The following is a 14,238-nucleotide window of genomic DNA, read 5'->3' on the forward strand; positions in this document are numbered from 1 at the left end:
ATAAAGGCAATGTATTAATCCTTATGTGATTATTGAAAATGTATCAATCATTATTGATAGCGTACACTTTTCGTAAAAGTGTAGAAAGTGTAGGAAAAACGAACAAACCTCATGGCCGAAGTGACGTCTAATAGGTTCGGATTTTTAATCTCGGGCGAAGCGTGAACTTCGTTTGACGTACGCATGGAACTCGTTTCCAATTAAATTTTTAATTTTTCGGTTACCACGAGCCAAGGAAACAAAAGCGATGAACATAATAAGAGGAACAATCGTGCCGCCGAGGGTGGTTCATTGTTATTTCCACGCCTATTAATGTAGAGGGGTAGGCGGGAGGGAAGAAATTCAATTTCCGACGGACCCTATCGAGGTGGAAAATGCTGAAATAAAAAAAAGAGTGTTCCGGTATTAATAATCGTTACATTGAATAACACAGAATATCTGGTTTGCCCGTACATAGTCGGGCCCCACCGAGATAACTATGTTAACTTTTTGGGCGATTTCCATGGCAAATGTTTCGCTGCAAAAATATCCCAAGAATTTTCTTCACTTCGGTCACCCGATACGAGTTTCATGTATTTGCATTAACTTTATGGTTGCCGCTTGGCACGGTTACTTTTACGGATCTTCTTTTTAAGGTGATATGAAAGGCGCTGAGAAATTCAATTCACGTCGATACAATAAAATTCATCTATATCCATTTTGGTGGAAACGTCATTTTGAATACTCAAGTGGTAATATAAACTGGTCCGTCACGTTACCGACGTTAATATTTATGTTTAAGTCTTTTACAATCTACGTTGAGAATTATATCAAGTGAAGCGTCCCATGCATCATTTCGGTAAAGCAATGATAAAGAGATCGACGTAAAACTGTCGAAATCCAGGGCATTCATTATTCTAACGACTGTTTAGGACTAACGTCGCCATCTGTGACATTTAGCCGCAACTAAATTTTCCCTCTAAAAATACATGTTAGCCCCAGGACAAGCCAGCATTCTCTTGCGATCGCTGTTGAAAGTATTTTCCATGTTTTTCCATCTGACTCTGTAAAATTCTATTTCTAAGGTATTCTAAATTGTTCGAGCTAGGTCTTGAAACTCTTAATTTTCGATTCTAAGCCTGCAAGAAGTGTAAAACAGCGAAAATGTGCACGGATCACGCCATGCTGGTTCTAGTCACATGATAAATAAATAAATTTTGTATGAAAAATGAGATTTCCTGAGTTTTAGGACGTACTGTATGGTCTCCATATTCGCATGGTAAAACTTGAAACGAATCGGTACCCTCAATTCGAAGAATACTTTCCCCAACGATTTGACCTCTTATATATATATATCTTCATATCACCTTAACCCTTTGCACTCGAGAGGTGACTCTCACAAGGAAGGTATTTCAGGTCGATCTCTCAGATTTGATTTCTTGTATAATATGTCATACTAGACTACAAACTAAGCGACACGTATTTCTTTTTATCTGCCATTAAACAATTTAAGGGGGTGAGACCACCATCCAAAGTAAGGCATGTCAAGGGGCGATTGGCAGTTTCACCCACAAGAACGTAATATATTTTTAACCAATCCACCTGGAAAAGCTTTCTCATAACGAGAAACGAAAAATATAATTTTCTCAATTACAACCAGATCGATCTCTCCGATTTCATTTATTTTATAATATGTTATAGTAGACTAAAAACTAAGCAACACGTATTTCTTTTTATCTGCCATTAAACACTTTAAGGGGGTGAAACCACCATCCAAAGTAAGGCATGTCAAGGGGCGATTTGGCAGTTTCACCCACAAGAACATAATATTTTTTAACCAATCCACCTGGAAAAGCTTTCTCATAACGAGAAATGAAAAATATAATTTTCTGAATTAAAAAAAAAAATTAAGGGGTGAGCCACCCCTCACAGGGCTTACTTTGAATGGTGGTTTCACCCCCTTAAAGTGTTTAATGGCAGATAAAAAAAAATACGTGTCGCTTAGTTTTTAGTCTACTATAACATATTATAAAAGAAATGAAATCGGAGAGATCGCCCTGGGATACCTTCCTTCTCAGTCACCGCTGTCAACACGAATGGCAAAGGCCCCAAACGCAAAGGGCTAATAATAATGGAAGTTTATAATCCTGACGAAGTGAACTCAGATATTCTACCCTCGAGGACGAGAGAACGGTTAAATGGAGTATCCTCTGATTCCGAATATCCTGAAACCGTGCTCCTCTTGTCTTTCTCCCATGTTGAAATAATTAAAAAGATAATACCCGCGGATAATAATAAATTCCAGCAACGAGGCGGTCTTGTTTGAAAAAACCCGGCGGTAAATTCAAGAGGCCGGGAGGGGTAGTCGCAAGGACCGGAAGTGGCGGAGATCTCGAGTTTCAGGGGTATCATTTTTTTCCTTAGAAACGCCATCATCGAGAAGAAGCGCGGCAAAAGGAAGAGCACGCGATGGCGCCAAGTACTTCGCCAGGTTGATCCAAGGGTTTACGAGCTTCGACTAACGCGGCTCTACCTATACTCGTCCTTTCCCTCCTAGATACTCTACACCTGTTCCTGACCTCGTTTACGAGCAACCTGTACATCGTCCTCGAAGGAACGCGGCGTCGTTAGCGACGAGTTTACGCGTCGTTGGCTCGTAAGTCCTTCCACGCTCCGGTCATTTTTTCAGATTAATGTCTGCACGGCCCTCCGACCTCCGCGCGATCTTTATTACCGGCCGATGGTATTGGATCTTTCCTTCGAGAATATTCTCCCGGGAAGAAATACGAGGACAACGGAACTCGGTTCGGAAGTTCCTTGACCCGGGATTTCGAGTCATCTATACCTTCCGGAAAGTTATGACGAATAATTGTCAGCAGGGTTGGGTAAGCATAATACGCCATGTAATATACGTGGTTCTCTGCGTATATATTACAACGTATAATACGTCTCTAGTTTTCTACGTGAGCGCAAAGTACTTTATACTCTTCTTCTTTTAAATAGAAAATAACAAATTCAATTAGAAATTCGATATTAAACGGGGTTAAATCGACAGAATTTAAAGACAAAGGCCAAATGAATTATTTCTTAACAATTTTTACGTGTTTGTATCTATCTTGTTACATAATATACATAAAAAATATCGAAAAATGGGGAATCACTCAACCCTGGTTGTCGGTAACTCAAAGTGAGTTTGTTGGAGATGTTTATGGAGGCCTTCCCCTAGTAGCACAGAATATTTTCTAAATATTTGTTGAAAATCTCAATGACATATTTAGCTTCAATAATTTATATCCACGTATCAAAATTANATGTCTGGTAAATATTTACAAAATGTACGGTATTGGTTAAATATATAGAAAATATAAGACGAATATTTTGTGCTACAAGGGTCGTTACTTGAGAAGATCAAACGGGTGGATGATGGCGCGATTCATTCTATTTGTCCAGGCTAGTTTTCTTTACCTGCAGGCAAATGGAATTATAATGCTCTAAACTGCAAGCAGGAGGAAAGGATCGTTCGATCGAAGCTATCCCTTCGTAAATCCTGGCTTTCTCTCTCGAAGGGACGGCGAAAAGCCGGCGATTTATTCAATTATTCGGAGGCCCCATCGGCGAACGCTGCTGGATATGAAAGCTCGCTTTAATTACGCTCCATTAAGCACGCGTGTCAACCACGACCTCGGAGTTATTCGATATCGTATACCTCCCGAAACGGCGAGGACCTCACATATATAGGATGTTTCCAACACGTACATGTCTACATATCCTGAATAGATTGATACCTTCTACAACTTATCGAGGGCATCTACTCTATGGCCCCATTTATCGGGGGCATTTATCTGTATTCAATGTTTCGTTAAGCTGACATGAAAGTGCGATATGTACATGCCAATAAGTGAAAATATTCGTAAAACTTTTCTCCAAACTGGGTGCACAAAATTATCTAATACTTTAACACGCGATTATCGAGGCTCTAAGGAAGAACGCGCTGACCGTGAAATTTAATTTCTTGAGAGAAAAAAAAAAAGGAAAGATATCTTTCTTTGGTTTTTGTCAGAGATAAGTACAACATTTTTGGTAGAAAAAAGAAATTTCACCAGCAGCGCGTTATTCCTTAGGACCTACATAATCAAGTGTTAAAGTTTCAGATAATTCGGTGCACCCAGTTTGGAGAAAAGTTTGATCAATATTTCGACTTTTTGTTATATAGTAGCCTAGAATAATTTCTAAGCATTTCTTTATAATCTCTATTAGGTTCTCTATTTTTTTTCTTTTTTTTTTTTAATTTATCTTTATATCGCCCATCACGAGGCACATGATCCAAGGATCGGAAGATCGAAAAAGAATAGGTACGTTGCCTAGAAGGGTGAAATAAAATACAGGCATAAATTCAGGGAACCCATGCGGCTAATGCGGCGATGAATTCGTCCATGTATGGTGTTCATGTATGGTTAACGTTACGTTACCGTTCGCCGAGTTAATGTTTCACACTCTGGTGGACTTCGAAGCCGTAATTCTGGAAAGTAGGACGAATAATCGCTGACAACGCTCGGAATTGCTCCGGTGATACCGGCCAGGACCTCGCTCAAAGATTTATGTCGTATATAGATAGTGCCATCATTCCTGACAGGTCATTAAAATGTCCCGGGGTAATTTATAAAATCATTAACTATTCGAGCCATGATGGATGACTTTCTTAATATCTGGGATAGAATTCCTCTTTCGTATTACGCGCCGTTTACGACCATCTGGACGAGAGTACGCGACGTATCGTACTCGTACAGAGCAAAAGAATTTCATTTCTATGCGAAATTAATTATCTGCGACAGTCTAAATGATTCTTGCTAAAGGTACTTCTTGGGTACAGCGAAACTGATTTTTTGTAGGAATCGGCGACGTTGCGAGTCAATTCATTATGGCAGCAAAACGTGTGATTTTGATTTTAAATATTTTTAAAACGTTTATAATGTTTTGTATATCTATAAGAAAGATATGACTAAAACACGTGAAGCTAATATTGTACAAATGTAACAACAACAACAATAATCTAATACTAGTGAACATTTTTCCGTCGCGAGAATTTCTAGTTTCGTAGAAAGTGATTCTTTCGCCTGGTGCAAAAATCTTGTAAATTGTTGACAATATTCTTCGTTTTGGAATTATTCCGGAAAGCCGTTTTCTAATGAGATGACAAGCTGTAGATACGCTCGGAAAGCAATTAATTCGATCGATAACAAGTGACAATTTTTCCGTCGCGAGAATTTCTAATTTCGTAGAAAGTGATCCTTTAACACGGTGCAGGAACCATGTAAATTGTTGACAATATTCTTCCTTTTGGAAATATTCCGGAGAGCCGCTCTCTGGTGGGATGACAAGTTGTAGATACGCTCGGGAAGCAATTAACTCGATCGATAACAAGTGAACATTTTTCCTTCGGGAGAATTTCTAGTTTCGTAGAAAGTGATCCTTTCGCCCGGTGCAAAAATTGTGTAAATTGTTGACAATATTCTTCCTTTTGGAAATATTCCAGAAAGCCGCTCTCTAATGAAATGACAAGTTGTAGATACGCTCGGGAAGCAATTAATTTGATCGATAGCAAGTGAAGATTTTTCCGTCGGAAGAATTTTTAGTTTCGTAGAAAGTGATCCTTTTAGCACGGTGCAGGAACCATGTAAATTGTTGACAATGTTCTTCCTTTTGGAAATATTCCGGAGAGCCGCTCTCTGGTGGGATGACAAGTTGTAGATACGCTCGGGAAGCACGAGATAGGTCCGTCAAATGTGGTCAACAGCTGGCGCGGTACTTTTTGGCCATCCCTGAGGCTGGGTACACAATCTCCCACTGTTCCCTGTCCCTCGGGATGAATCATGCACTGCGAAACCCCGGGACTCAGTTTTCGACCAGCTATACGACAGGGTGGACGGCTGCATACCACGGTAGTATCTCGTTCGCGCCTCGATTTCCTCTCTTTGCCGACGCGACGGTTCTGCGAGTGAGTTTAACCCGTCTCTACAAAAGTACGCGGTTTCGATAAAATTGAAAAATGTGCGCCCCTCGCACTTTGGTCTCGTCCTTCGGAAAATATGTCGGCTATTTCTTGTCGAGCTCCATTTAACGACTCGTTTTAAGAAGCGGCATTGAAATCCCGCCCCAGGAACCAGTGCACCCTTCGCTTTTCATTGAAAATCCAATTTCCTCGTTGATATGGAAATAATAATCGCCTACGCGTCAAACATTGAATTATTTTTCACCCTTTCCTCCGAGGGAAGATGCGAGATATTCCTGCAGTCGATATGTATCGATCGAGGACACTTTTCGATTTTATCGAAGGGACAAATTGTACTGTCAAAGTAATATCAGAGATGAGCGGGAAGATGTTTCAAGCCATTGTCGAAAGGGACCCTAGTAGCACAGAATATTTTCTAAGTATTTTTTGCAATCTTTGCTACATATCTCAAGCAACAGATTTTTTAAGATGCCTCGTAGATTTCATTTGAAGATATATAAAATATTTCTTGAAAATCTCAATGACATATTTAGCTTCAATAATTTATATAAACGTATCAAAATTATATTCTTTAATTTATAAACGTATAATAAAGATACATTTTTTACTTTACGATTATTATCGGTCCGTTTATTTGGTATATGAAAAACACAAAAATTTTTGCAAAATTTTCGTTCCACTGTTTCATTGTGGGAGCAAAATATGTGATTTGCATTTTAGATATTTTTAAAACGTTCATAATGTATTTGGCGGATAATATTTCAAAAAATACTTATGTTAAAATGACACGAAATGTTTCGTATATCTAGAAGAAAAATATCACGAAAACACGTGGAGCTAATATTATACAAATATTTAGAAATTATTCTATGCTACTAGGGTTCGTTTTCATTCGCTATCGCGTTTCAAGATGTACATAAAAATTAGCAATAAATTTTGCAACAAATTTTGTTGAATTCTGCTAAAGTGGCACTTCTATCTTTATATACATCGTTTCGATCCAATAGGTATAAAGACTTGGAAGATGTTTCTTTCTGCGTGGATTCTGGCTATGGGGTTGCACTGTATTATCGGGACACCCTTATCATCGACTGACTTTTCGTTACCAAACGATGCCCAGTCCGAATGTAACTGCCCCGAAATGAAAGTCAACAATTGGAATAACGTGCCGAACCCGTTTTCATCCCTCCTCAACACGGTGATCATCCGGGGGATGACCTGTTTCTGCAACGCGGGCATTAGTCCAGGTCCTATCAGGGATGATTACCAACTTTCTCCTGGAATAGGAGCGCACAAGTTGCATACTCGTCCTCTCGCGTGGAACGAGGCGAGAAAAATGTGCGACGAGGAAGGAGGACACCTCGCGGTTATCAACTCGATTGCGGAAGCTGCAGTGAGTCGTATAGTCCTCTCGTTTATTTCTCGTTTCTCCTTCTAAAGGCTAAATATTAATTTCGACAAAGAAAATTAACCCTTAAATGGAAACGAGGACTCGATATCGTCATATCGTTATTCTGTACTTTGCATATCCAATCTGGCAGTACATTAGATTCTTACGCACACTGATAATAGCCGATGGAAATTTACGTACATTTTGTACACGCGGAGATAATACTACATCATAATTTTCTTTAACTTAGATGCTGAATGTGATATTACGGAGATAGGGTAATTTTACTGCAGTTTATAGCGGCATGAAAATAAGCAATGATTGAGTATGCAAATTGGGAGCTGCAGTGAGTCGTATAGTCCTCTCGTTTATTTGTCGTTTCTCCTTCTAAAGGCTAAATATTAATTTTGAATAAAAAAATTAACCCTTAAATGGAAACGAGGACTCGATATCGTCATATCGTTATTCTGTACTTTGCACATCCAATCTGACAGTACATCAGATTCTTACGTACACTGATAAAAGTTGATGAAATTTTACGTACATTTTGTACACACGGAGATAATACTATATCATAATTTTCTTTAACTTAGATGCTGAATGTGATATTACGGAGATAGGATAATTTTACTGCAGTTTATAGCGGCATGAAATTAACCAATAATTGAATATGCAAATTGGGAGCTGCAGTGATTCGTATAATCCTCTCGTTTATTTCTCGTTTCTCCTTCTAAAGGCTAAATATTAATTTTGACAAAGAAAATTAACCCTTAAATGGAAACGAGGACTCGATATCGTCATATCGTTATTTTGTACTTTGCATATCCAATCTGGCAGTATATCAGATTCTTACGTACACTGATAAAAGCCGATGGAAATTTACGTACATTTTGTACACGCGGAGATAATACTGTATCATAATTTTCTTTAACTTATGATGCTGAATGTGATATTACGGAGATAGGGTAATTTTACTGCAGTTTATAGCGGCATGAAAATAACCAATGATTGAGTATGCAAATGGGGATGGGCATTTTTATCAGGCACTTATTAATCATAATTTAAAAGGAAAAATATGTTTAATCTGGTTTTCAAAGTGGAACATTTATAATCCTTTGCATAAGATTGCAGTATGGTGGCAGCGTGTAAAAATGACCAAATTTCCATTTAAGGATTAGTTTATATCCTCCGTGAAAATAGCGCATTTATGTGAATTCTGTGCTACGTTTATTTAAATGTTTACTTTCAGTCCCTTGTATGTAGCAAAGTGAACAAGTTCTAAAACCCTTCTCCTACCTTTCAAAAGTGTTTCGGAACTTTCTAACCTACTTAATGATGTAATTTAGTTGATATCGTAGCGTTTGGAAAATAAACGATCATTTTCTTAGGTACTCCGAGAGATGTTGAAGAAAGCTGGCCCCATAAAGGGCGCCGCTTATGGCGAAGTCGCGTATTTGGGGATGCACGATTTGTACAAAGAGGGCGAGTGGGTGACTATACTTGGCGACAGTCTGCCAAAAGCGGGATATACAAAATGGAGCAACAAGTGGAATGGACAACCGGACAATAGCGGTGGCAAACAACATTGCGGCGTGATGCTGATCGATGGGGACTTGGACGATGTTGTCTGCACCGTGTCTTTTGCTTATTTCTGCGAACTTCCCATCTCGTAGATTTTCATTTCATCGATTGTTTGAGGTAAAAACGTCGATACAACTGTCGTGTACATGTGCCAGGCGAGTGGAATAAAAGTGTAGAATATTTATCAGAATTTTGCAACTTGCTGTAAAAACAACTCATGGAGGGAAAAGAAGGTGAATCAACGATATGCTGCGTAGTAATAGAAATTTTGTTGGGAATAATTAATTTTGTAGTGTACTTATCAATTTACAAAGTTACTCCCTCGATATACCTCGGTATGCCCTGAAACGAGGTAGTATGTGCTGTCGTTCAGATTTCAATTGCTACATGGTGGTATGTTTTTTTTTTGTATTAGGTATCATGCAATAGCAAAGTTATGAAAAATACAAGGTCACAGTTGCATGGGATACCACAGTTTGTAATGATATTACTTTTATTACTAGACATTCCTTACAAGAAAGCTATTAACCTTTCCGTAGTTGTACGTCATATCGATTCTAAGAGCAGGTGCATATCGTACAGTTCCCAGGATCAATTGATGATACAATTGAGTTATTTAAAACATTATAGTCTTGTCAGTATGACAAGGTTACCGTCTTAAGTTTCTTTTAACCCTAATCGCTGTATTCCCGGTGCCGGATTCTAGGAGCTGGTGCATATCGTACAGTTCCCGGGGTCAATTGATGATACAATTGTGTTATTTAAAACATTATAGTCTTGTCAGTATATCAAGGGTACCGTCGTAAGTTACTTTTAACCTGATCGCTGTATTCCCGGTGCCGGATTCTACGAGCTGGTGCCTATCGTACAGTTCCCAGGATCAATTGATGATACAAATGTGTTATTTAAAACATTATAGTTTTGTCAGTATGACAAGGGTACCGTCGTAAGTTACTTTTAACCCTGATCGCTGTATTCCTGGTGCCGGATTCTAGGAGCTGGTGCATGTCGTACAGTTCTCGGGGTCAATTGATGGTACAATTGTGTTATTTAAAACATTATAGTCTTGTCAGTATATCAAGGGTACCGTCGTAAGTTACTTTTAACCTGATCGCTGTATTCCCGGTGCCGGATTCTACGAGCTGGTAGCTATCGTACAGTTCCCGGGGTCAATTGATGATACAATTGTGGTTTTTAAAACATTATAGTCTTGTCAGTATGACAAGGGTACCGTCGTAAGTTACTTTTAACCTGATCGCTGTATTCCCGGTGTCGGATTCTAGGAGCTGGTGCATATCGTACAGTTCCCGGGGTCAATTGATGATGCAATTGTGTTTTTTAAAACATTATAGTCTGGTCAGTATGACAAGGGTACCGCTGTAAGTTACTTTTAACCCTGATCGCTGTATTCCTGGTGCCGGATTCTAGGAGCTGGTGCCGGATTCTAGGAGCTGGTGCCTATCGTACAGTTCCCGGGGTCAATTGATGATACAATTGTGTTTTTTAAAATATTATAGTCTTGTCAGTATATCAAGGGTACCGTCGTAAGTTACTTTTCACCCTGATCGCTGTATTCCCGGTGTCGGATTCTACGAGCTGGTAGCTATCGTACAGTTCCCGGGGTCAATTGATGACACAAATGTGTTATTTAAAACATTATAGTCTTGTCAGTATATCAAGGGTACCGTCGTAAGTTATTTTTCACCCTGATCGCTGTATTCCCGGTGTCGGATTCTAGAAGCTGGTGCCTATTGTACAGTTCCCGGGGTCAATTGATGATACAATTGTGTTATTTAAAACATTATAGTCTTGTCAGTATATCGAGGGTACCGTCTTAAGATACTTTTAACCCTGATCGCTGTATTCCTGGTGCCGGATTCTAGGAGCTGGTGCCTATTGGACAGTTCCCGGGGTCAATTGATGATACAATTGTGTTTTTTAAAACATTATAGTCTTGTCAGTATATCAAGGGTACCGTCGTAAGTTACTTTTAACCCTGATCGCTGTATTCCCGGTGCAGGATCAAGGACTAGTCCAACAAGGACGACCGTCGTCGTGCGGGGTTAGTTCCGGAAACCGAGCGAACGCCCACTGGGGACATTGCCTAGGAGATGGCTGGAGAACCAGTCCCTCGGGATGTTCCGCAAGCCGGGAACTTGGCCGAGTAGATTTTTTAAGTTCCTCTGGACCCCCAGAGAGAAGACTTCCGAAAGCGGGTCGCGATGCCCGGTTTACTTCATTACGTTCGGCGACTCTCCCTGTCCTCCGACGCCCGTCCGGACCATTCGGACGCCTAATTATTGTCCCACAATTTTCCGGGGAAAAAAGTTTCCGTCGCGGTGGGCCAAACTTTCCCCTGACACGGCGAACTGTCAGAAAATTAACTAACGAGTAGCTGGGGCGACCTATAGCTCGCCCTATGGTCCGCAGTTGGTACATTGTGGGATCTACCATGGAGTGGATTATCTCCAATGTGAGGAAAGCAAGAGAATGATGGATTTAAATTTCCATTTCGGTGATTTGTTCGTAACCATTTCCGCATGTGCAGAAATAATTCACGGTAACGATACAAAACGTTACTTGGTTTATCCTCGGTCCCACTAATCTCGGTCAAAAAGCTAATCTTCGGTTACAATGGTACCGTAGTTGGTACATTGTGGGATCCACCGTGGAGTGGATTTTCTCCAATGTGAGGAAAGCAAGAGAATGATGGATTTAAATTTCCATTTCGGTGATTTGTTCGTAACCATTTCCCCACGTGGAGAAATAATTCACGGTCACGATACAAAACGTTACTTGGTTTATGCTCGGTCCCACTAATCTCGGTCAAAAAGCTAATGCTCGGTTACAATGAGTTGCACGTTCTGCTACATTTTAACGGCCGGTTAACCCAGTTAATCTCCAAGTTCTTTGACGAATTCATCACATCCCATTAATATTTTTCTCCTATTCGCTTAAGATTCAAGAAATCGTTTTCAGTACACGGTTCATCGATAATTTTCGGACTGTTTACGCACGATGATCCGTTTAATTCTCAGTTAAATAATGGCAGTCTTTTGGGCGGTTGTAAACATACAAGTAATTGTAATTAATGATCAACTTCCTAACCGAGGTTGATGGAGCTGGCCCTTCGAGTATGGTTAATCGTCAAGGGTTAAACATTCTCCTCGAAATGTTTCCACATTGAGTCTTGTCAATACTTTGTATATGTGCAGTAAGAAATATTGCTTGACATTGGATTTTGGTATCACTATACGCAGCCATCGTGTAAGAATCGTTAATACAGAATTTCAGAAATTGAAAGTGTGAAAAACTGATGTATTGTAGAAAATATAAAACTTCGAATGAAACTAAAAACCCCGATAGGAAAGATTTGAAAGAATGGTTTATCATGGAATATCATAAATTCTAAGTGTATAGAGGTCTCATGATTAACATTTAAAAACTGATGTATTGTACAAGATTACAAAGTTTTTAACGTAAATAAAAAACCCGGCAGTAAAGATTTGAAAGTTCGGTCCGATGCTTTGTCGGTGGTTATGGGAAGCTGGCCGGAAGCGAAGCCTGGCCTCTTTTGGCCGGGCGAGTCCGGAAGTCGGTGCCAACTTCCGGTGGTACCGGGGTGCGCCGATAAATTGCCGAATACTGTCACCCCTTTACCCCTGTTCCAATTTTTCTGCTGAATTCTCCCGTAAACAGGAAAACTGTGAGAAATATTCGAGACGGCAATGCTCGCCGACCCTGAGATCGAATTTCGGCCTCAAAGCCATCTCAATAAAGCTCGATTGGGGCAGCGAAATGACCAACGATTGAGCATGTCAATTTACGTGGGGATGTTTTATCAGGGTAGCTCGAACCAAAAGGGAGGTCCGTTGGTGATAAATCAGCGAGCACGCACCCCTGTTTGATTTTTCTGGCGAATCCTCCGGTGGAATCCTCCTGGAAGACCGTGAGCGAAATCGGGACGACAATGCTCGCCGGTCCTGAGATCGAGTGGTTTCGGACTCAAAGCGATCCCCGTAAATCCGGGGCGGTTTAGCAAGGGTGGGTGGACATTTATTTAGCAATAAAACGTCACCGGCGGACTTTCTGTCCAAGGGCCTTTGGCCCTGGCCCGGTGGCGGCTGTAAATCGGCCAGCCACCGGTTACGGCACCGCCGCCGGTAATAAAGACCGGAGACATCGTGTTTCGAGGGCCATCGACCACCTTCCTCTCTCCCGGCCGAGTGGTTAGGGCTGAATAAATTTCTGGCCGTTGCTTACGACCCCGGGGAGAAACGTCGCCGTTCACTTAGCGAGATATAAGAAATAGCGTGATATGAGAGAGTCAGTCTGTATATTAGAAGTCAGATCCTTGGGGAAAGTACTCCCCGAATTGGGGGTACCGATTCGTTCCAAATTTCACCACGGGAATATGGAGGCCCTAAACTACGTCCTGGAACTCAGGAAATCTCAGTTTTCATATAACTTTATTTATTTACCATGGACTAGAACCAACATGGCGTGGTCCGTGCACGGTTTGGCTGTTTTACGCTTCTTGGAGGCTTTGGATGGGACATTAAGGACTTTAATTTTGTTCACTGCCAAAGACTACTCCTATCGGTCCCAAAAAATTCTGAGCATAAGTACTCCCCGTGATCTACTTGTGCAAATTAATGCAAGCCCCCGCGAGAAGCCTAAGCCGTGGAAAAAAAATCTTGAAAATGGTCATTTTAACGTTTTCGAGGTTCTGGGGGGCTACGAATTTCCCTAACGTCAAAGAACCCATTGGAGTAAAAGAATCCGAATTTCCACGATTTCGGAATTTCTTTATCTTTTTGAACAGCTCTGGTTTTTCTAAGAAAAATTGCCACAAACGTCTACATCACGGAAACTTTCCAATAAGCCTGTTGATATTGTTTGTTGTGTGTATTTAAAAAGTATTATTGCTTCGCATTAATGATAACGCAATTTTAACATAAGTAACAATTTGGTCATCGACCATCCAAACACAGATGTTATCTGGTCCGAATATATTACAGATAACTCCATCGGTATTATCAAGTAATTCCTGGGTTTTACTTTACGCTCTACTTTTATCCGGCAATGAAAAAAAGAAGTTATATTAAAACATAGCAATCTAATCGAAAACCGCGTTATCATATTCCTGACGGTAAAATGTTATCTAACGTCTATTTAAGGTTTTACTAGGAAGCGTCACAAAATAGTTGCACATTAGAAGATTGTGATCCGAATTGACTGTTCCTTTTAATAAATTATCTTTGTTACGGATCAAAGT

At 40.2% G+C, this 14,238-nt stretch overlaps 1 protein-coding gene across 1 annotated transcript; it reads left to right on the top strand.

The window, feature by feature from the left end:
• Positions 1 to 5,886: 5,886 nt before the first annotated feature.
• Positions 5,887 to 9,188, top strand: LOC105702760 (hemolymph lipopolysaccharide-binding protein). The gene is made up of 3 exons (XM_012430585.1): positions 5,887 to 5,974; positions 6,997 to 7,382; positions 8,768 to 9,188. Exons 2-3 carry the CDS (start codon positions 7,014 to 7,016, stop codon positions 9,050 to 9,052), a joined length of 654 nt encoding a protein of 217 aa, XP_012286008.1. The 5' UTR covers positions 5,887 to 5,974; positions 6,997 to 7,013; the 3' UTR covers positions 9,053 to 9,188.
• The last annotated feature ends 5,050 nt before the right edge of the window (positions 9,189 to 14,238 follow it).

The sequence above is a fragment of the Orussus abietinus genome, unplaced genomic scaffold (assembly GCF_000612105.2).
Source record: "Orussus abietinus isolate OABI.00-Male unplaced genomic scaffold, Oabi_2.0 scaffold339, whole genome shotgun sequence".
Taxonomy (NCBI): Eukaryota; Metazoa; Arthropoda; class Insecta; order Hymenoptera; family Orussidae; genus Orussus; species Orussus abietinus.